We start from the raw sequence: 22,707 nt of genomic DNA, 5'->3' as shown, positions 1-22,707 counted from the left end.
TAGTGTTTTATAGCCCCTCAGCCCAGGTCCTCTTCATCCCTGTTGCAGATAATAACTAAGTGCTCCAGCAAATCAGACCTCACCATATGAACACTTTAAAATAATCCTATCTGGGAAAACCTTAATTTAAATGGTAGCCCAACATCACATGCCATTTTTATTTGTCAAATATATGTCAAAATTCCAAATATGTTTATTTTCTCTCTTTCTTTCTCTTTCTACCATTTAAAGTGTCACATAGTAGCAATCACTTAATGATCACTCATGCCATGAGTGACGCTCGCAAGAGAGATAAACCACACAGGAGGCATAAAAGCTTTTATATCGAAATATTTCAGTCTTCCAATTACTTCTGTCCTAAGACTCTCTTGCAGAAATTTATGCAGAGGTGCCCAGATGGTGTGTTAAGGCTGTTTTGTTTTGCAAATTTAACTGTAAGCTGCCCTTACCCTTTGACATTTCGGCCGTTTCCAAGAGCACACCTTTAGTCCTTGTATCTGATTTATGTTTGCGGCTGCAGTTGCAGGCTCTGAGCAGAGCTCGCCCTCGCAAGGTGCGTTGCACGACATCCCATAGGATGTGTGTGTTTGGGCTGTTTGAATTAAGGCACGGCAGTTGTCCATACCTCTGGGCAGCACACAGTGGAAACAGCTCAGAATTATGTGGGATGAACAGCTCTGTTCCCTCCTGGCCAGAAAGAAAGCATCCTGGGGACGGACCGTCCCCTTGCTGGTGGGTGGCTGGCCACGCGTCGGCTTCGTCCCACGCTTCAGAGGATGGGCGGTTTAATGAAGGCCGGGCTGGAGGGATCATTCATTCCGTGCCCTGAGGTTCACCACAAGCCTCTCAGAAACCGCAGCCCTCGCTGCTCCAGCAGATGTGCTGGAGCCCTGTGCTGTGACTGGAGGTTTTTCAGCGCTCTGTTCCCCCACCCTTCGCTTATTGTAAAGCACGCACCCGTCCTGCTGCCAAAACTTTTAATAAAAAATAGATTGGTGTCTGCAATTTCCAGAGTCTTTCTCAACCTTCCAGCCAAAGTCAGAGTAACAAACCCAGAGAACACCTAAGCATGTGCTCTGCAGATGACTGATTTCTGCTCTCGGATGTCTTAGAGCCAGTGGCTCCCACCATTATTTTTCCATGGTGTGCTGCAGGGGACTCCTGAAAGCCTCTTCCCTCCGAGTTGCACAAAACATTTGGGATCATTTTTTGCCTTTGAAGTGAGTAATTTCTCTGGAGAATTAGTTTGTTCTTTCTGCAGAAGGTACCTTGTCATTAAGTTTTGGATGAACTACTCTTTTTATTTCTGGATTTCAAAATTTATGTTAGATATTGGAAAGTACCATAAAAGAAAGACTTTCAGGAGGCTATCCTTGTGAAAAAATCTGCTCAAATATTTAAAAAAAACCCCAAACCTTTTTTTATTGCTCTTTCTTCCACACAAGACAAGATCACTATCACATTCAGCCATTATACTTAATATAGGTTACCCTTAATATAGGTAAGGGAAAAAAACCCACCCCAAATCCTAAACCCACTGAGGTAACATATATTGAAGCTTAATGTTTAATTAGTTTAGCAAATGTAAACTTTTCTGTGAATACCATAAAGATGGGGAATGAAGATAATCTAACTTTAAAATGCTATCCAGCTGTTTGTTCTTGCTCCTCATCTGGGGCTTGCAGCCTTCTCACTTGAGATGTTGGAATTTTGTCTGTAAACGTTCCTCATTTGTTCAGTGCAGAATAAAATGTGTTAATTTATATGGTTAATCACCTGTCATTTAAGATGCTCTGTCTCACTTTTCAGTGAAACTCAGAGGGTGCATTCCCATCCCAGGGAGGAGGCTGACAGTGTGTGCAGCTGAGGGTGCTAATGTGGAGCTGGAGGTAAAGAGTTTATAAAGCTCGGGCCTTCATCACACATTTGTTCACCATGTCCTTGGTGTGACTGAGCTAAAGCCTGGACCAAACTGAAGCAAAGCTGATGTAAGGGCAAAAGAAGCATTTGTGTTTTTATAGCTTTAGTTTAGAGCAATGTATTTTCTTTGTATGAATGAGGTGCTTCCCATCTCCAGGAGCCTTATTTTCAGGTACTATTTAATGCATGATTTTTGTTAACCCTCCTAAGAAAACACGTTCAGGTGGGAAAGGAATGAAGAGGTTCTCCAGTCTTTCTTTCTGCAGGACCCATCTGTACCCACGGGTTGCTGACATGCAGGGAGCATGTTTGTGGGAATCCTTCTTCATGGATTAGTAGGAGATCATTGACATTGAGGGCAACTCTGGGAGAATGAATGATCTTGACTTCAGGAAGTTCTGAGCTTCTGCAGATATTCCTTGCCCTAGCTCCACTATATTTCCAAATTCCTTTTATATTTGTTATCAGTGACATAAGTATAATGTACAAAATTTTCAGTATCTTAGTGTGAAAAACTGGGACCCAAATTCTTCAGTTAAAGTAACTCAGATATAACAATTCTAAATATTAGATACCTTATTATATGCCTTCCCTCAAGCATTCAAGTTTGAAAGTGCAGTGCTAAATTTTCATTTATGTACTTAATCCTTCTTTTTGGAACTTGCCAACTGGAACAGCATAATGTTAACATTTTTAGCAAAAATGTTTATTCTTAAATTGAGATTATTTTGATTTCTCTGCAAGGAGGAGCAAGAATAGAACAGATATTGGGCTACTGGACTACTGCTCAGCAGTTTGTTTGTAAGCATTCTGGGATTAATCTAGATGTAGTAAAGGTAGATGCTTTTCCCATTTGTCTAGATGTGTTTGTGTCCATAAAAATTTAAGTGAGGCAACTTTTTAATTTGATGGTTTTATTTAACTTTTCTGATTACTGTTCAATATAAGAGTTTCCAGTCCTCTTTAGTACAATCCTATTTTCACTTTTACTTGTGTAAATTAGGAATAACTGGGTAAATTACTTCACAGCCTTGATGGTTGTACAATTGTGTAACACAGTGTAGGGTTGGGTTGACACTCCTGACTCTGCCATGAGTAAATGGTTCCATGTGGATAAGGTGGACACAGATTAGGATTGAGGAATGTGCAACGTGAAGCTTGGAGAGAAAACAACAAACCAAGATAATTGTATGGGAAAGCCAGAGGAACTCCCAAGCCTATTTCAGTGACATAACCCTAACATTAAACTCATTGTTGTGGAACTAAGGTTAATAGAGATGTGCTAAGAGATAGCAGCTCTTTGAACACCATAATAAGCTCTCAAGAATGGCAGTAAAATAACCTTAGATCTGCCTGTTCAAACAGTTCAGAAATGGGCTGCCACAAAACACACAGCCCACTCAGCTTCTTCTGTACCTTTAATTGTTTCCCATTCTTCTTTCATTGCAGTGTGAAGCCCTCCCTCTTTCAGACATAGCACCAAAGGCACTGCACCCCATCAACAGTTACTGGCAGCAATATTCACCCATCTGTTACCATCCAAACTGTTCCAAAATTCTCAGACTGGACATGCTGAGGCTCTGCTACTGGGTCATCTGGAAAAAATAAAGTAAATGGAATATACTTTCCTATCATCACTGTATGTCTTCCCCAGATGTTCTCCAGAGTGCTACTTCTGCAAAAGATCCGTGTAGGAGCACTTTCTGTGCATCAGTTCTGCAGTCCCTGGCAGATGGGAACGGGATACTTTCAAACAATCTTTTTACAAACAGTGCAAATTCTTCCCCATGTGTAGATCACTATTGCTTTTCAGAAAGGGTGCAGGAGGCAAAGCGGTTTTGCACAGAGATGCTTATCCTCAGTTTTAAGTGTTCTTTCTGTAAATTGCTGCTTCATTCATAGCAATGCTCACCACTGAAAATTATTTTTTCTCCCAAAATATATTGGTAAGCTCTCATAACCATGCATTTTCAAATCTAGCTCATCCTGTGCAAAAGCTTTTAATGTTATGTGATACTAAATGCTCATTGAAGGAGGAAAAAATCTCCTTTGTATCAATACGAGGCAACAGAGACAAAGTTTTCCTTTAAACCAGTAAAATTGGCTTTTTCATCTTCCATCTTCCTGTGTTTAAGAAGCACAGAGTGGGATGTGTGTGAGGATTTTGCTCATGGAGTGAGTACAGAGACTTTCATAGCTCAGATAGATAAGGATTGCCGAAGGACCTCTGCTCGTGCGGGTGAAACGTGGACGGTCTCTGGCCTCGAGAGGGACCCTTGACAGAGCTGCAGTGTGCAGGCACTCATTTTCACTGCTGTGCCTCTGGGGGTAATTCCTTCTGATCACAATCAGGAAAAGAGTCATCTGCTAAGACAGAAAGGTAGGAGTTCCTGTCTGGTTCTAAAGCACGTGAGAAGCAGCTTCAGCCCCAAGCGCCTCTGTCTCGATTGTCTTTCTTTTGCACTTTACATCAAAACCAAGTCTTTCTTATGTATTGTATTCTTAAACATTACAGACAATTTTAATGCAAGTTAAAAGGTGATTCAGCCTCTAGTTTAAATAAATAAACCTCAGGATTTGGGCTTCTTTAGGACTTTTTCCGAAGGGATTGTAGCGTTTGAAGTGGAGACAATCACTGTATATTTTATGCGAATACTTCACAAGTCTCTCGGACTCTGTTCCAGCACAATTAACAGTGGTTAGAATCACTGGCTTTGATTTCAGTGCAGTGAAGAAAGAGTATTAAATTCATACAGGTGGAAGTGGAATTTTCTCTTGGTGAAATACATGGTTTTATGCCAAATTAAAAACAGTGGGGGAGCTTGTATGTCACTTTTCTCATTACTTGTCCCTGAAACAGAATACAACAAGAAAAGTAAATGGAGTGGGAACTCATGAGAGATTGAATTTTCTCTGATTCAACTCAGGATTAATGCCATAGACTTCTGAGTGGAAGAATAATTAATTCATTCTCCTTAAGACAATAAATCAAGAGAATAAATCAGACTTTTGTATCAGGTCTGAGTGAGTAGATTGCATCCAACAAAAGTTTTTCCTGTAGGATTTTTTATTTTATTTTTTATTTTCTCAGGAGGTTGTATCAAGGCAGAAGAATTAAATTCAAGATACTTGTAGCAAAGAGATCTCTGCTGAACTGATTTTTCCAAATAAACATATCCCTTACCCCATATTTCCATGACTGTAAGTTTTTAATTTTGGACTCTAGTATATTGTACTGTATGTGTATTCAGAATACTTTGCAACAGTTAAATTTACTAAAATTTCATTTCAGACATTTACTTAATTTTAAGAATTTACCTAATTTCAGCCATCTTTTAAAAAGTATTTTCACACTTTTTTTTTGTCTGTTACCTTTTCTGTGAGGAGGATCATCATTTGGGTTTTCTCTTGGTACCTCACTAATGCACTCTGAGAGCCATGTTCTGTGTTATTAATGTAGTAGTAATCTGGGGTTCATGGATGGCTACTGCAGTAAACTTGATGGCCAGTAGTGAAAACAGCAAAAATAATGATGAGAAGAGCCACAGACGTACTGCTGTCTGAGAACTGTGAACTGCCAAAATCAAAAGGTCAGTGCTCTTCTGGTTCAGAATGCCCTTCAGTTGGAGCTGGAACATACTTTGGGCTAAGAGCCTGAGCACAAGAGGCTGTAGCACCTATTTTGTTGAGCAGTTCCCTATTTCCCTACTCCATACTCCACTGCATTCCAGCATGTGATTTGCTGAGCTGTAGAATGTCCCTGAGTGGTGTGATTGCCCGGAATGCTTGAAAACTTGGCTTCACATTCCTCAGTTTCTTTTCAGCATTTTCTCTGTTCCCCTCGTTTCCTCACACCAGCTCCTGTTTTACTTCTAGATGGAGAACAAGGTTACAAAATACAACTGCTCTTCCTATGTACTTAGAGGGGTTCTCACCTGTAATAATAAATGAAATAGGTTTCATTTCTTTTTATTCCTCCTGGTATGATGCAAAGAAAGGAAAGGTAGCTGGAACTATGGCTTTTTGGGGTGGCTGTTATACCAGAGTCCTGGATCTGCATTAGGGACATGCGTGTTGTCCAGACTGTCTCAGCAGAAAGAGGGAGGAGTGCAATATTAATGTCAGGAGCTCATCCCTGTCCGTGATTTATTAAAAGAAGCCTAACTTCATGTCTTAGGCCCTGAATTAAATACCTGCAGTTTGGCTGCATGAGTTTGTATCTATGGATCCCACTTCTGTGCAATGTCTGAAGGCCAGGGAACTGCCTTTGCTGCCTCTCCTACTGGCACTGCTACAGGAGAAGGAAAGAAGTCCAACTAATTTTTAATCATCTAACGTGTCCCTTTTGGATACAGAATTCACTGAGAGCCATAAATACAGTGCATGGCTTTAATAAAGCACAAACGTGAATTTTAAACCACACCTGGCGTTGATGCTGCTTGGACTGAATGTGTGCACAGCCCAATGTTTCTCCTCATCGTCCTTATTATGAATTTCTGCCATTTTTCCACTTCATTCCTGTCTGAACAAAAGCAGACTTTGTGCCACTGAGTTGAGAACATCCTTCTCAGACATCAGGAAACTGCCCCATCTCTTTGTTCACCATCTCGAGTGCTTTTCTCACTCAGAGAGGATGGTAACACCACAGGGATTCGTGTACTGACTGTGAGGAGCAAGCTTTGGCCCTGGTGAAGCTGAGGGACCATAAGGCAAGGCAGGAAATTGTTAAGAAGTTCTCACTAATCCCTGGATTTGAAGGAATGATGGAATAAACTGCAAACCTTTTTCTAACAAATAATATTGTTTTGAGTGTTACTGAGCTCATTCATGTTGTGAGGGATTTTTTCTTTAAAAAACCATTGATTTCTTTGTACCTTAATAGCACAGCTTTTGAACAGCTGGGTGCTTTTGTGTTCCTTCTCCCGTTTATGATGCCAATGTACCTTTTACTGCATATCCAAGGACAGCTTTTAATTTTTCTCATTTTTAGCTTCACTCTCTAGTTTTTACAGTTAAGTGCATTTTTTATGTTGTAGGTCACCTGTCACATTTCCCTCGGGCAGTATCTGTACACTGCAAGTAATTAAGCCTCTCTCTTTCTGTTTCATCTCATGCTAATGGCTGGGAGATGTTATAGGGTTAGCCAGGCTAAGGAACATCCTGTTCTTGCCTGATTTTCTTTAGCTGAGAATCTTCTGGCTATCTCACTGCTCCTTGGAATATTATGTTGCTCTGGGTTCTGCAGATAGTTATCTGAGGTGTGAACTGGCCAGATGAATTGCTGCCCTTTGTAAATGGCTCTGTTTAAATTTCTGTGCTATCTTGGACACCGCTTAAGGTGTTGGGTCCTCCTTGCTTCAGATGCTGTAAATGGGAAGATGAGAAATTCCTTCCCATCACTGATGAAAGTCCTGGCCAATCTCCATATCAGGGGAGATCTGTAATGTGATGAATTTCCTTTGCTGCAGCATCTGTGCCAGCTTTTCTCCCTTGTGTTTGATCGTTTATAACATACACAGCTATATGTTTTACGTAGGGAAAATCTGGGAGCATGGTGTGTTCATACCTACTCAATAACGTATTTTCAGTATATATAACACGTGAATGGAAAAAGGGAAGTGCAGCACAATGAGTGTGTTTTGGGTATCTCCTGCAGATGTTGAATCTGTCCATAAGAAGAGATTTCTAAGAAAGTTTTATTAATGAACATTGCATCATTACTTTTTTTTTATGCTTGCAGCTGCTCAGAGGGAAGGAAAGTCCCATGTCTCTCTTACACTTGTTGAAACACAGCATGATTTGTCGGTGTATATAAATTTAAGCTAGCTATTTCTCATTTGACTTCATTTTGCTTTGTGCCAAGGTCCTCTGGAGTAAAGTAAAAGTAAAATGCTATTCTGATGTAATTACTGAATGAAATGTAAAAGGATAGCAACAGTCAAATTAAATCCCCTTGCTGCTCATTGTCAGGAAGAGCTGGTTCATTAAACCAAAGCAGGATGGAAGCGATGAGCAATGTGCTTGCTTAAAGGATTCCTCTCTTGAGAGGGTGATGGTGTCACCTAGATCCTTGAGATCATCATCTGCTGCTTGCTGACTGCCTCTGAGGAACAAGCCTCAATGTCATCTTACCTGTCTGTGACCCAACGGCCTCGGGAAACAGCTGCTTTCTCTCATGCTGCACTGGTTTGGAAAGGAAGGAAGAGGCAGGAAATTTGTGACTTTCACCTGTGTGAGTCCTTTGGTGGGAACAAGATTGTGTCTTTTTATGTAAGAAAGTGTGTCTCTCCCTTAAAAAGCCTGGTGCTTGTTATCTTTGCTAAGCAATTGCGAAGAACCAATGAAATAGAGAGACGGTGTTGTGGTGGATGTTAACTTTTAATGAGCTTACAGAATAGAGCCTTTCATAATTGGAATTCCCTAGCTCTACATCGATAATGAAAATAAGAATGTAGTGAAGTTGCTATATCCGCTAGCAGATGATTTTCAAACACTTAAACCCAAAGGATTTAAAATTTATTATGCTAAGAAATTGCTTGGGACATGCAAATCTTGGACAGTAACTACATTTCATGCTAAGTAGACATCATCTGGTTATGTTGAAATGTAAAGACTCAATTGGGGTCTTGCTGAAAGCAGTGGTAGAAGTACTGTTGGCTTCGCTAAATGCAGACCTGGGGCAGTGGGAACTATCCTGGTGCTGGGAGACAACAAGGTCTGCATGGAGGCGGGGGTGGGGGAAATCACGGGTAAGGGTTGGCCACAGTATTTTAAGAACTATAAAGGACTTGGAATGGCCTGGGAAATTCTGTTCCGGGTAGAGATGATGATGGGATGGGTCAGCATTTAGGAAATGCTGATTAAATGAAGGGCACATAGGGAATTGAAGACGTGTTAAGGTGAGGAACAAGGCTAGGACACACAAAGGAATCCTGTGTAGGATGGGTGCTTGGAGTGGGAGTTACATTCTGGAGGAAAAATAAAGAGTGGCATTGCCTTGGCAAAGAACTTAAAAAGAGATGGGGATCGAAAAGCACAAAAAGAAGCTGGAGTTTGCATAAATGGATGGAAAATGTAGAATCAGGGTAGAGAAAAGAAGCTAATAGCCCAACTTCCTTCTTTGTTTCCTTACAAATTGTTTCCTTCCTTATGTATATGTATGAATTGCTCATTCATTAAAGACAATTGCCATGCTGGAATAGCAATTTCCAGGAGGCAGAGTCCCTGTGAGCAACACTAAATCCAAAACTTTTCTAATATGCTGGGACTGAACTCTATGTTGTATTAATTGACCCCTTTCTGAAGAATGGTATTCTCAATCCTTATCCCAAAGTACAGATTGACTTGCTTTTAGTTAAGTGGGGAATAGGATAAATGATTGTTTTACCAGAACTCCAGTTTAATATCTTGTAGATATGCTGAACAGCTTGAATGAAATGTCTTTTCACCTTCCACTGTTGGAAATGCATTAGAGCAGGTATTAAAAATGTACATGAATGTATTGCTTTATTCCCAAACAACTGCTTTTCTATGTAGGCTGGCTGCTTTGGAATGAGGAGAAGGTGGTGTCCACTGCTGAATCAGAAATGCTGAGTAGCTTAAATCAAAGGAGTTGGTCATAAAGGTCCACTCCTGTTTCTCAGGGAGAGCTTGATTGTTGAGTTAAATCCACGCTTCTCCACCTTTGGTGTGCTTCGAAAAGAAAAAAGATAGTAATGTCAATCAGCAGGCAGAAGGAAAAACCCACTTTGACAGATTGGGCTCAGAGACAGACTGGAGACAGGAAGCTTTTTTAGATTTCCTTGAGACTCTTTCCTGCAAATCTCCTATTTGAAGTACAGTCCCATCCATGCATATGCCATCAAGACCAAGATTTTTGTTGGGTAACCTTTCTCTTTAGTCCACACAGACTGGGAAGGCAGCCCTAGCCTTGTCCTTTACAAGGCATCAAGTATGGGGAGAAAAAAACCCTACTTATATTTATCTTAATCTTGACCTTTGCTCGAGTGTGAAAAGGAAAGAGGAAGGAGTGTGGCTTATTATTTTATTGTAAACTTTTCTCAGATTCTGTTTATTTTTCCTTGAATATCTTGGACACAGGCTAGTGTTTTGGCTCTGCATTTACACTCTGGTTCCATGATGTGTGTTACACACTACATGACCTTTTTCTTAGAGGAATGAAAGATAAATGTAGCCTGACATGTAAGAGGAATCCCATAGCATGAGGAGCCTCATCAGCATGATCATCATCTGCTTGTGTGTTTAATGAGGAAACTTGTTCAGTTGCACATAGTCAATCTGAAAACAATAAAGGCAGAACTGTTACAAACTAAACTATATATAAAAAAAAAATCCTCCTCATTTCATTTGCTGAAAAAGAAGGAGAAGGGATAGACATATGGCCACCCACTTGGTTTGCAAATTGTAAGAAGTGAAAATAACTTGTGACAGAATTGCCTGGAGGTTTTGTTTAGCCTGTCACACACGGCCTCAATAGCCCTGTGAAACAGTTTCTTTTACCCCCTCCAACCTACTCAACCCCTTCTGCTGTGGAATCTGCAAGGCATTTTTCAAATTAAGTGTGCACTGTTTTCCTTTTAAGTTTCAGGAGCAAGTGGCTGAGAGAGACATGCTGAGAGAGACATGCTGAGAGATCGGAAACAATCTGCATCAGCAACAAAGGGAGATGCCTGCTGCTTTGCAAGCAACCCAGAAAATATGCCAGGCATCCAGCACTGATTCCTGGGCTGGCTGATGTTTATTTGTCCTGTGCACTAGTCTTTCTCAGAATGCTGTGGGGAGGAGGGTGGATTTAAGAGCCCTTGGAAAACTGCTGGAGTATAGGTCATGTTTTATTAGCACGTTGTCTGGGATTTGGAGCTGGTGTTCGCCTTCTGAGCCTAGGTCATGAGCTTTTGGGAAGTGCCGTGCCTGAATTCCCTGTGCACGGGGAGGTGAATGGTGTTGAGTGCTGGAGGTCTAAGAGCTCAACACACCATTAGCGAAGCCGTCATTCCGTCATGCTGTAAGAAATTAAATAGGGCCGTTTGTAGGTTCTGATAAAGAACTGATAGCATCAGAAGTAATCCTGGCAGCCATTTTAATTGGTGGTAGAGGAGCAGCTTTTGCATCTCAAATAAGCAGGGATCACTCAACAAGTCAAGGAGTCAGCTGCTAAAACCATCTGACGGTGAATACAAGGACTCATAGAAGGTAGGTTTGTCATAACGGGATCATTCACAAAAGATAGGGCAGGAGTTCTGTGGAAGGGTATGAGCTTTGCTCTTCTTGTGGAGACATATAAACTCTTTGAAAGAAGACAGTGAATAGCTCATCACATGTCTGTAATCTAGATAAGACAGGAAGGCAGAGGGGAAAGTCCAGTAGTTTCTTCTGTTTTGCTGCTGCATACATACACTTAAACTCTTTTCACGAGTGGGTTGGTATAAATGTACTTAGGCTTGGAAGACTTTGACTACAGCATGTGTGTAATGCAGGAGCCACTCACTGCTCTGTGCACAGCTTCAGCAATCTTCCGCCTGCACCAGTATCTCTCTCTGAAGGGTTTACCTATACTAAATCATTCCAGACATCCGTGGGGGCCGGAGGAGGTGTCGGTGAGGGAGGAGCCAGGCCTGTGCAGCAGCCCCCTGCCAATGTGTGTTTTCTGGCTGCCCCACAGCACAGTGGGAAGCAGCACGGACTGTGGTGCTGGCTGCTGCAGTGCTGCGTTGTGATCAGCCCACAGGCTGGGGAATGAGGGGGCTTGTTCCTCCCAGGCCCCTCCTTGGTGTGTTGCTCACAACGTCCCCCAGGTTGAGGATTTTGGTTTTGGTGAGCGGTAGTGTTTCAGTTCTGTAGCACGTTAATGGCTCGAGAGTGAGCTATAAACTCTTTCTTCCAGCCTGGAAGAGATTAAGCATGTAAATGATGTAACCCAATTTGAAAAAAGGGCAATATTCCAGAAGCTATCCTAGCCTTGCTTTCTTTTCTAGCCTTGCATTTCTTAATATCAATTAACAACCAAGCAGTGATAGAAGGGATGACATTTCTAAATGGTTGTCCAAAAAAGCAGTGTGATGATCTAGGTCTTTGCACCAATATTTAACTGTTATACTAAGGAATAGCTGGGGTTTATATGTCATAAATGAGACAGAACTGTTGACTTTTACCACTGGAATCAGAAAGTTTTGTGTCAATCACATTATATTTTTAAGGTTTCATTGGCCATTAGTATGCTTGGATTTTTAATTGCCTTTTTTTTAATAGTAAGAAGAGGTAAAATTTTACATCAGGATTGATACTAGAAAGAGAAAGGAAGAAAAGAAAGCCCAGGGTTGTAGTAATTTGAAGTTTTCATCTTTAAACTTGGTACCTATATGAGGAAACAGGGTGGCTACAATTAACTATAGGTTTCAAAATAATGGAAAGTAAATATAACTAATATAAATATCTGAAATCTTCAAACATCTTCTGTCTTGTTACATGGCTTAGTCTGTCTGTTCAAAACCTTTCTTGACAGAATGTGTCAACTGGAAGGCATTTGCAGTCAATATGCTGATAGTAGGTACAAAATGCTTTTGCCTTACCGGGACCCTGAAACTTGTTTCTTTGCATCTGACACAGAATTTCTTCTGGAAATAAGTAGCTCAGTTTTTCTGGTTTTATAGGGAAGTTTACACAATATTTGTTTGTATATTCCAGGAAGTCAAGATGGAAGGTCACAGGTTGTGGGAAATGAAGTTACAGAGAACTCACAGGTGCTGACAGGGTACAGAAACAGCATTGTGCTTGAACAGATAGAAATGGATACAAGTCTCGATCTGAGACCTTGGAGAAGGCTGCCTGAGTTAGAACAATGAGCTTTTGCAGCAAGAATGTAGTTTTGTAGTTTTGAAGGAAATTTATCTTATAAAAGTAGAAATGTATTTTTAACAAGTAAGAACATGTTTTATGCAAGAAATAATAGTGATAAGTAAAAGAGTAAAGAGTTTTGAGTTTCACAAATTTTATAATAGAGTTTCCTAGAAAGTTAAGATGTAGTAATACAAGCCTGTACAACAAGCCTTAATAGCAATATGTTCATTGGTTAAGAAATACGCATTGTGGCAAAATCATAGAGTGATGACTGGTACAAATGTGTTAACAAGCCTTGTGGCATTTGCTTATTGGCTTAAAAAGTATAAAAGGCCTTGTAGAGAAAAACTGCTTTTAACTACCTCAGCATTTTTGTCTGCTGCAGCTGCTGCTACCCCTGGCACCTGTGCCTGCTGCAGCTGCCACTGCTGCTGCTTTTGCTATTGCTACTGTAACTGCTGCTTTTGATATTAGAGATGTTGTCCGCAACATCTCTCCTGTCTCATCCTTCAATAAACATGAGACTGATTCAGCAATAAATCATCTCTGTGACATCTCTCTCAGTAATCTCAGGACAATCCCCAAAATCCTGTCAAGTGGTGCCCTGTCATGTGAGGAAGGACAGAAGACAGAAGAAGACTGTCAATTGTCGGGACGCCCCAGAGAACGATTTTAAAGGCGGTTAGATGAAACCGGATTCCACGGACTAGAGGCACCTGAAAGGTGGATTGGACTCCTACTCGCTGCTGAAAGGAAGCAGAACACCTGAACCTGCTGGACAAGCCCAGAGAGAGTCCGTAAAGGAGCACCTGTTGGAGGAGTACAGGTGAGCTCTGGGGAACATGGGACAGGAAATGTCCTGGGAACATAGAGATGTCTATGACCGTTTAAAATCACTGATATGTTCAAGCTGTCGTACCATGCCCAATTCGGAGCTTAAAGATCTTCTCTGCTGGGTACAGAAAAATTTTGCCAATGTGGACCCCGCATCCGCTTTTACCTTGTCTCTGCGGCAATCGGTTGGAGTTAAGCTCTATGACGCAATTACTCGCTGTGATTTTCCGGCTGCTAAGTTGCTTCCGGCGTCTCGAGTGCTTATTGAGATCTTTAGATCACAGTCTCATCCCACCGCGCCCTCACCACCTCCTTCAGGTTCACTGCAGCCTCCGGCAGTTCCCTCTACCCCTCTGCCAGTACCACCACCGCGCCCCTCGTGCCTTTCCCTACTCAACCTCTACCTGCTCCCACTAACACAGAGGAAGGGGAACGGCAACAGGGAACCGGAACCTCCAGAACCGACGCACAGGTTGCAACAGAGCAAGACCTAGAAACTGATTCCAGTTCTGAAGAAGATATTGATCCATTAGACTCGGGTCTGGTAAATCCGGAACAGGAACCCAGTAAAGCGATAGTCTATCCCGTAACAGATTGGGTAGCAGAGAGACACAAAGTGATTAAGGAGGGGGATTTTGATATGTTGCATGGTCCACTTCTAGCTATGCCTGTTAGATACAACAGACAGAATCAAAATCCAAAATGAGAGAATATGGGACATGCCAAAATTAAAGATTTATGGAGAGCTATAAAGGGAAGTGGACTGAGTTTGCCGTATTTTAAACAATTACCGAAAGGCATATATGCTACTTTTGATCTAACACCGTTTGATTGCCAATATGTCTCACAGATGATCTTAACAGACACACAATATCTCATGTGTGAATCCAAATGGCAAAGGAACCTTAATAAACTTTTAGAGAGCTATGCTGGCTGTCCTAATCCAGTGCTTACAATTGCTCAATTAGCTGGCGACCCGCCTCATGACTGAGCAGAAGACCAAGCGGCTGATTTACCCAGAGACATGCTTGGTGATATTAAAGAGGCAGCTCATAAAGCTCTCTTGCAAATCTAACTGGCAGGGTCCCCTGAAGGTCTTTATACACAAATACGCCAGGGGGTTTCGGAGCCCTAGACCACCTTTATTGATCGCTTAACTCAAGCGATCAAGAGACAATGAGAAGACGACACTGCCCGTCTGCTTTTGCTCCATAGCCTTACTTTTGTTAATGCCGATGATGATTGCAAGAGAGTCATCCGAGCTTTACCTGATCCAGAGCCTACCGTACTTCAGATGCTAGAGGCTTGCAGCAAACTTGGCCACTCCACAAACACATTGTCACAATACAAGCAGATACTTTGGGGGAGAGACTTGAGAAGGCTTTTGCATCTCAAACCAACATGCTAGCTAAAACTCTCACTGCTCTTAATCTAAACAACACCAAGGCAGTGATGCAGGCCGAGGTTGTCAGTAGATCCTGTTACCGATGCGGAAAACCTGGACATGTAATAAAAAACTGCCCAGAATCCGCGGAAGATACTAAGCAACCTAATTGCTGCCCCAGATGTAAAAAAGGAAGGCATTTTGCAAACCAGTGTCGCTCTAAATTTGATGTTGATGGAAATCTCCTGCCCCAGTCAGGAAACTGGAAAGGCAGCGCGTGCCACCACGTGACGAAACAAGTAGTGGCAGCATACCAGAAAGGGCCGATGCATTTGGAGGACCTCACCACACACTGTCAGCAGGATCATCCAATACCTCCTCAGATTATTACCCCCCGGGTCCTTCTGCGACTTGGCGGCTTCCAAATTAACATTTTTTACACATGAATTTCATTATACAATACATACAGGAGTCACTGGAACATCTGAAGAGAGGCAAGAATTTTTAATCATGGGGAAAGATGCTTGTTCTATGATAGGCCTCATCATTTATCCAATTATTGTTGCAGCTAATTGTCATGAAGAATTGACAGTTTTAGTTCGAGCTACACAACCCCCATTGGTGATTCCTGCAGGGACGAAGATTGCCACAGCTGTTGCAGTACCCACCACAACTACACACCAGGCCATAAAAATGGAATGTCAGCAAGATCTGCATTCAATAACAAATTCTACTCCATCACCTGAAGTTCATTGGACCGAGCTCATAGGCTGTAACTGGCCACAGTGAACCTTCAGCCTGACACATAACAACAAGACAATTAAGATCACAGGTCTGCTAGACACAGGTGCAGATGTCACAATCATCTCTCACCCATTTTGGCCAAGTGATTGGAAGCTAATCATACCTTCAGATTCTCTTACAGGTATTGATGGAGTTGCAGTGTGCTTGCAGAGTGAATTCATGATTGCAGTCAAAGACCATGAAGGGAAAACAGCAGGCATTCATCCCTTTGTTGTGAGAAAGCCCATCACAGTTTGGGGAAGAGACTTGCTATCTCAGTGGGGAGCAAGGTTAGAAGTGGATTTTTAATAGGGGCCACTACAGCACTCACTGCTCCAAAGCTGTCATGGAAGACCAATGACCCTGTTTGGGTGGCACAGTGGTCACTAGAAGAAAAGAAATTGAGTGCCCTCAAAAAACTGGTAGCTGAACAACTGCAAAAAGGCCACATTAAGCCAACAAACAATCCCTGGAATTCACCTGTATTTGCCATTCACAAGAAAACTTCTGACTCCTGGAGATTGCTTCATGATCTCAGAAGAATTAATGAAGTGATTGAAGATATGGGACCTCTCCAACCTGGGCTTCCTTCCCTCTCAATAATTCCAAGAGACTGGCCTATTGTCATCATTGATCTAAAAGATTGTTTCTTCAGCATTCCGCTTCTCCCAGAAGACGCTCCACAGTTTGCATTTTCAGTCCCTAGTGTCAACAGACAAGAACCACTGCAGAGGTACCACTGGGTAGTCCTCTCTCAAGGAATGAAAACTTCATCCACAATTTGTCAATGGTTTGTAGCACAAGCCCTTGTGCAAATGTTTCGCATTTCCAAAGATCAGGCAAGAGCAATTGTAAATGCCTGCCCTGATTGTCAACTGGTGCAATCCCGTTTACACAGGAGCCGTTAACCCGCGAGGGTTGCAGAGTTTATAATTATGGCAAACAGGTATCACTAAATACCCATCTTTTGGAAAATTTAAAAATATCCATGTGTCAGTGGATACCTTTTCTGGCACAGTTTTTGCTTCTGTACATGCAGGGGAAACAGCTACCCATGCTTGCCAACATTTTTTGCAAGCATTCGCCTCATTAGGCGTTCCCCAAGAAATAAAAACAGACAATGGTCCTGTGGATACAGCTCAAAAATTGGCCACATTTCTAATGGATTGGGGTGTTCACCACACTTCTGGTATTCCCTACTCTCCCATGAGTCAAGCCATCATTGAAAGAACACATCACACTTCGAAATGCATTCCAGACCAACAGAGAGGGGGACCAGGGCAAGCAACACCACAGATGCGTTTAGGTAAAGCTTTATATGTATATAATTTTTTAAACAGTTGCTTTGCAGAGCCAAACCCGCCAACTTTTAGGCATTTTTCCAATAGTACTCGGTAGGGTATGCCCAGCCCCTGCCCTGGAGGGATGTCTGCTGAGATAAGGAGATTGCTTAACCTCCCAGCAGGACCCCCCCTGGGAAGGCAGCTAACTTTGCAGTTACTGCGAGAAAAGACAGACCCAGAATCCTCCGGGAGACCCTATGCAGATCCTTTGTAACCCATTGGCCTTTACCCTCTGAGACCCACCCCCTGTACCCCTATAAAAGCCAGCCCTCTGCCCCTGCGGGGGAGAGAGCGCTGTTCCCTGTCCTCCCCTTCGCCGGAGTACGGACCACGAGTACGGACCAACAATAAAGCTCCTCGTGCGGAACAGCTACACGAGCCTCTCATCTCTCTCCCTGGTCTGGCCTGGAGGCTGCCCTGCAGAGCTGAGCTGAAATCACGAGCTGACAATCACTAAAGAGCTGACAGCTTCTGCATGGGCCCTCCTAGCTAGCAGCTGAGGGAAAACACTGGGCCTCGGGAAGGCGATTCCTTTTGGGACCATCTGTCTGGACCAGTCACCTTTTCCTTGGTTAGAGCTACTGACCCCTCACCAGCAGTAAGAGTACTCAAATTAAAAGAGAATCCTCCAGTTTTAATTAGAAATCCAGAAACAGGACAAATCAAAGGTCCATATCCTCTAATAACATGGTGCAAAGGGTATGCTTGTGCCTCTACAGGTGCAGGTCCTAAGTGGGTTCCAGCAAAGAATGTGAAACCATATCACGTGAGACAAGAGCCTGATGAGCACACAAAGTGAAGGGCCCGCTCAACCTTCCACTACTGATCAGCCTTCCATTGCTACCTCTGAGTCTCCTGTCCGTGCTGACACCTAAGAACAACCTGTAATCGCTGAACCTCAGAAAAGACCAAGACGGAGACCCAAAGGAAGCAAAAACAAGAACCCCTCTAAAGCAGCTATGAAACAAGTAGAACCCACCACTGAAAAGTGACCTAGAGGCAGGCCCAGAAAGTGGCTGCTCCATAACTAGGCTGCGAGTTTTGCAGACTGTAGTTTATGTATCAAAAAGAGTTACAGTGGGAAAGATGAAATTGAGTTGGATGTTATGTTTATGCTTTTTTGCTTTGCTTGCTTTTAACGACGCAGGTGTACTTGTTGACCAACCCAAAACAAATGTTCAGGTGACTGTAGCTAATGCATCAGGTCTAGATACCATATGTCTTTTGACCACAACCCCCAAGAAACCATTTCCAACTTGCTTAGTCGATATGCCAGTAGATGCTCAGCCAATACCGAAAAAACTTAAGGCAGTGAGAGGCACTCTAGCTGGGTCAAACCAGTGGGATTTCTGGACACCAGTAGACAAGTGGGATTGGTGGACTCCTCACCTTCCCAAAGCACCCTTTGAACCACAAGAATTAGAGCTTCTTGCTTCGGTAAAGCTGGATTTCTGTGTCAAGTTCAACTATATAAGAAAAGATCAGTCAGCAGTCAAAGATGTTTCTCCACATCACTCTGTCTTTAAAAATCAGACATTTTGGTGTAGCTATACTTCTTTAACTCCATCTGTATCTAGCACAGTTCCCCTTTTATTACCACAGGGAATGTTCTTTATTTGTGGAGACAGAGCTTGGTCTGCTATCCCATCGCACATCAGGGGCAGACCATGTAGTTTGGGAAAGCTTACTTTATTCACACCTAGTATAAAAATAACTAGCCAGATAAGACACAGAGAGAAAAGATCATTTGTCCATCAATATGGACCAGAGTGCACTAACAATTTTAATCCTTGGGGTTCTGGGAAAAGATTTACTGCATCGTTGTTTTTACCTCAAGTAGCCTCTAGGCAAGCATTAAAACAATTAGATCAATTGGGGTGTTGGCTGAGTAAACACGCCAATTGCATTGAGTGATTTGCTAACAGACGTTAAAGATACCAGACATGCCACCTTGCAAAACAGAGCTGCAATTGACTATCTTTTATTGGCTCATGGACATGGCTGTAAAGATTTTGATGGAATGTGCTACATGAATTTATCTGATCACTCGGAGTCCATTCATAAGAGCATACAACAGTTAAGAGAAGGCGTGTCCAAAATCAGAGTTAATGATGGAAGTTGGTTAGATGACTTGTTTGATGGATGGGGTTTAGCATCCTGGTTAAAACAGCCTTTGAAAATAAGTCTATATGTATTACTTGCTATCATAGTTGTGTTGATAATGGCGCCTTGCCTACTTCAGTGCATGCGATGAATGGTCGACAAAGCTATCAAAGAGATTTTTGTAGTTCAACAGAGGGAGAGATGTGGGAAATGAAGTTACAGAGAACTCACAGGTGCTGACAGGGTACAGAAACAGCACTGTGCTTGAACAGATAGAAATGGATACACGTTTTGATCTGAGACCTTGGCGAAGGCTGCCTGAGTTAGAACAATGACCTTTTGCAGTTTAAAGCAAGAAATTAGTTTTGTAGTTTTAAAATAAACATGCTTTATAGAAGTAGAAATGTATTTTTAACAAGTAAGAACATGTTTTATGCAAGAAGTAATAGTCATAAGTAAAAGAGTAAAGAGTTTTGAGTTTAACAATAAATTTTATAATAAAGTTTCTTAGAAAGTTAAGATACAGTAATATAAGCCTGTGCAAAAGGCCATAATAGCAATGTGATGATTGGATGAGAAAGTATGCACTGCGGCAGAATCACGTACAGTGATGATTGGTACAAATGTGTTAGCAAGCTTTGTGGCATTTGCTTATTGGCTTCAAAAAGTATAAAAGGCCTTGTAGAAAAAAGCTGCTTTTAGCTACCTCAGCTTTTGGATCTGCTGCAGCTGCTGCTACCTTGGCACCTGTGCCTGCTGCAGCTGCCACTGCTGCTGCTTTTGCTATTGCTACTGTAACTGCTGCTTTTGATATTAGAGATGTTGTCCACAACATCTCTCCTATCTCACCCTTCAATAAACGTGAGACTGATTCAGCAATAAATCATCTCTGTGACATTTCTGAGTCATCCCAATCCCATAATCCTGACAACCAGGGCCCTTCCCAACGTGGGTCCTCTGATGGGGGATGAAGTTGGAGCAGAGGACGAAGCTCTTGTCACAGGGCACTCTCAGGGCTTCCCTTACCGGTGCCTCCGTTGGTGTTGGGTCAAGTTAGAGCTGCTGGAGAAGCTCTTCCCACACTCGGGACACTCGTAGGGCCTCTCCCTGGTGTGGATGCGCCGGTGGGTGGTGAGGCTGGAGTTTTGCTTGAAACCCTTCCCACAGTCGGGGCAGCGGAAGAGCCTCTCCTCTGAGTGAATCCGCTCGTGCCGGAAGAGATCTGAGCCGGTCTGAAACCTCTTCTGACACTGGGGACACTCGTAGGGCCTCTCTCCTGTGTGGATGCGCTCATGGCGGATGAGGTGGGAGCTCTCTCTGAAGCTCTTCCCACATTCCAAGCACTCATAGGGCCGTTCCCTTGTGTGAATGCGATGGTGGCGGATCAGGTGGGCGTGCTGGCTGAAGCTCTTCCCACATTCGGGACACTTGTAGGGCCTCTCCCCACTATGAATCATCTGGTGGGAGGTCAGGTGGGATCTCTGGCTGAAGTTCTTCCCACATTCCCCACACTCGTAGGGCCTCTCCCCACTATGAATCATCTGGTGGGAGGTCAGTTGGAATCTCTGGCTGAAGTTCTTCCCACATTCCCCACACTTGTAGGGCCTCTCCCCAGTGTGGACCATCTGGTGGCGGATCAGGCGGCATCTCCACCTGAAGCTCTTCCCACATTCCCCACACTTGTGGGGCTTCTCCCCATTGTGAAGCTGCTCATGAACCACCGGCTCTGACCTCTGGCTGCATCTTTGGCCACCTTCCCGGCACAGGGTGGGTCTTTCCTCCTCAGAGCACCCTGGGCTGCGTTTGCAGCCCCTCCTCGTGCGGGATCTCCGGGGCTTTTCCTCCCCGTTGGATTCCTGCACCGTGGAGCCGCTCAAAACGGCCTCTCCCACCAGGTTCTGCCGCGGGGATTTGTCCTCCCTGGGCTCCGTGCTCGGCTCCTTGTCTGGGGGAGGAAGGACAAGGAGAGGATGGGATTTGCCTCCGTGCCACAGGGAAGGGCAAGGAGATCCCCCCAGTCCGTCCCCAGCAGGACGGCGTCGGCAGCGGGGTTGTCCTGCAGCCGGGGGCGATGCTGGGCTGGGAGATGGAGCAGGAGAGAGGGGGAAAGGGCCACTGACTTCCTCCTCACCTGCCTGGGTGTCCTGGGGCATCTTCCTCTTCCTCGCAGCCTCCTCCTCCATCTGGCCAAGGGTTGGGAATGGGAAATCCTGGTTTGGGGGGAAAACAAGGGATGAGTGCTTTGGCTTCAAAGTTCCCCCTGCCCAAGTCCATCTCTAGAACTCCCTGGGCATTGTGTGTCCATAAAAACCTCCCAAACACCAAGATTCACCCCTGAAAAAGCCTCCAGGAGTCTCTGGTCTCTGCCATTTTGTGTTCGGGGGTTTTCCCCGTCCCAGCTGCTGGGGGTCACACTTGTATTGGGGGTCCCCCCTCTACTTGGTCCCTGCCCTCCCCAGACTGCTGGGAGTCCCAGGAATCTGAAAAGTTCCCCCTTTTCCGTCTCCCCACTTGGAGATGCTGGGGGTTTTGGGGGTCCAAAGGGTCCTTTTCCCCTTATTCTCTGATTTGGGGTGCAGGGAGTCCAAGGAGTCCCCCCTCTCCCTCTCCAGGCTGTTGAGGGTCCCGTGAATCCCGGTGCTCCCCCCTCTCTGGGCTCCCCACTTTGGGGTCCTGGGGGTCCCAGGGGTCTCCTCCTCCAGACTGCCGGGGCTCCCCTGGCCCCGGTACTGCCCCTCTCTGCTCCCCCCACTCTGGGGGTCCCAAGGTTCCCCCCTACGTCTCTCGGGGGGTCTCGCAGCCCCCTGGCTCCAGGCTTGAGGTGGCCGTGCCTGACCCGGGCAGACCCAACAAAAAACACCTGCTGGGGACCTCCCAATGTCCCCTCAAGGGGAATTTTCTGCTCAGCTTTGGGAGTTCTTCATTCTCCAAACACCCCCTCACGCCCCAAAAAACCCAACCCAGGGACAACACTGGGAGCAAATGGGAGTGACTGGGTCTGAACTGGGGGCAACTGGGTTCAACTGGAACCACACTGGAAGATAATGGGAGCAGCTGTGCCCATGCTGGGGTCATACTGGGATCCTACTGGAACTGACTGGAATCATACTGGGAATGACTGGAATAGTACTCGGAGTATCTGAGAATGACTGCGGTCATACTGGGAGGGACTGGAAAGGTGCTGGCTGGGATTGGAACCATGCTGGAGGTGACTGGGAGCAACAGAGACCACACTGGGAGCAAATGGGATCATATCTGGAGTGACTGGATTCATACTGGGAGTGACTGGGCCCACACTGGGAGTGACAGGGAGTCACTCTGGGCATGACTGGAATAATACTGGGAGGACCTGGGAGTGCCTGGGATCATACTGGGGGTGACTGTAACCATGCTGGGGGTGACTGGGTGCAACTGGGATCATACTGGGAGTGGCAGGAAGTGACTGGGATCATACCAGCATTGAGAGAGAGCAGCTGGGATCAC

The 22,707-nt window shown here is 44.0% G+C and overlaps 1 protein-coding gene across 1 annotated transcript; it reads right to left on the bottom strand.

Annotated features, from left to right (window-relative positions):
- Positions 1 to 19,247: 19,247 nt before the first annotated feature.
- LOC125317570 (zinc finger protein 239-like) lies at positions 19,248 to 21,392 on the bottom strand (the record flags this gene model as incomplete). Its single annotated transcript, XM_048287423.1, has 2 exons — positions 19,248 to 21,169; positions 21,356 to 21,392. Coding segments are annotated over 2 exons (960 nt in total), but the record flags the coding sequence as incomplete, so codon positions are not given.
- Positions 21,393 to 22,707: the final 1,315 nt, after the last annotated feature.

Source organism: Corvus hawaiiensis, chromosome 27, assembly GCF_020740725.1.
Source record: "Corvus hawaiiensis isolate bCorHaw1 chromosome 27, bCorHaw1.pri.cur, whole genome shotgun sequence".
Classification (NCBI taxonomy): domain Eukaryota; kingdom Metazoa; phylum Chordata; class Aves; order Passeriformes; family Corvidae; genus Corvus; species Corvus hawaiiensis.
Note: the sequence above shows the minus strand (reverse complement) of the source record. Positions and strands in the feature narration are given on the sequence as shown.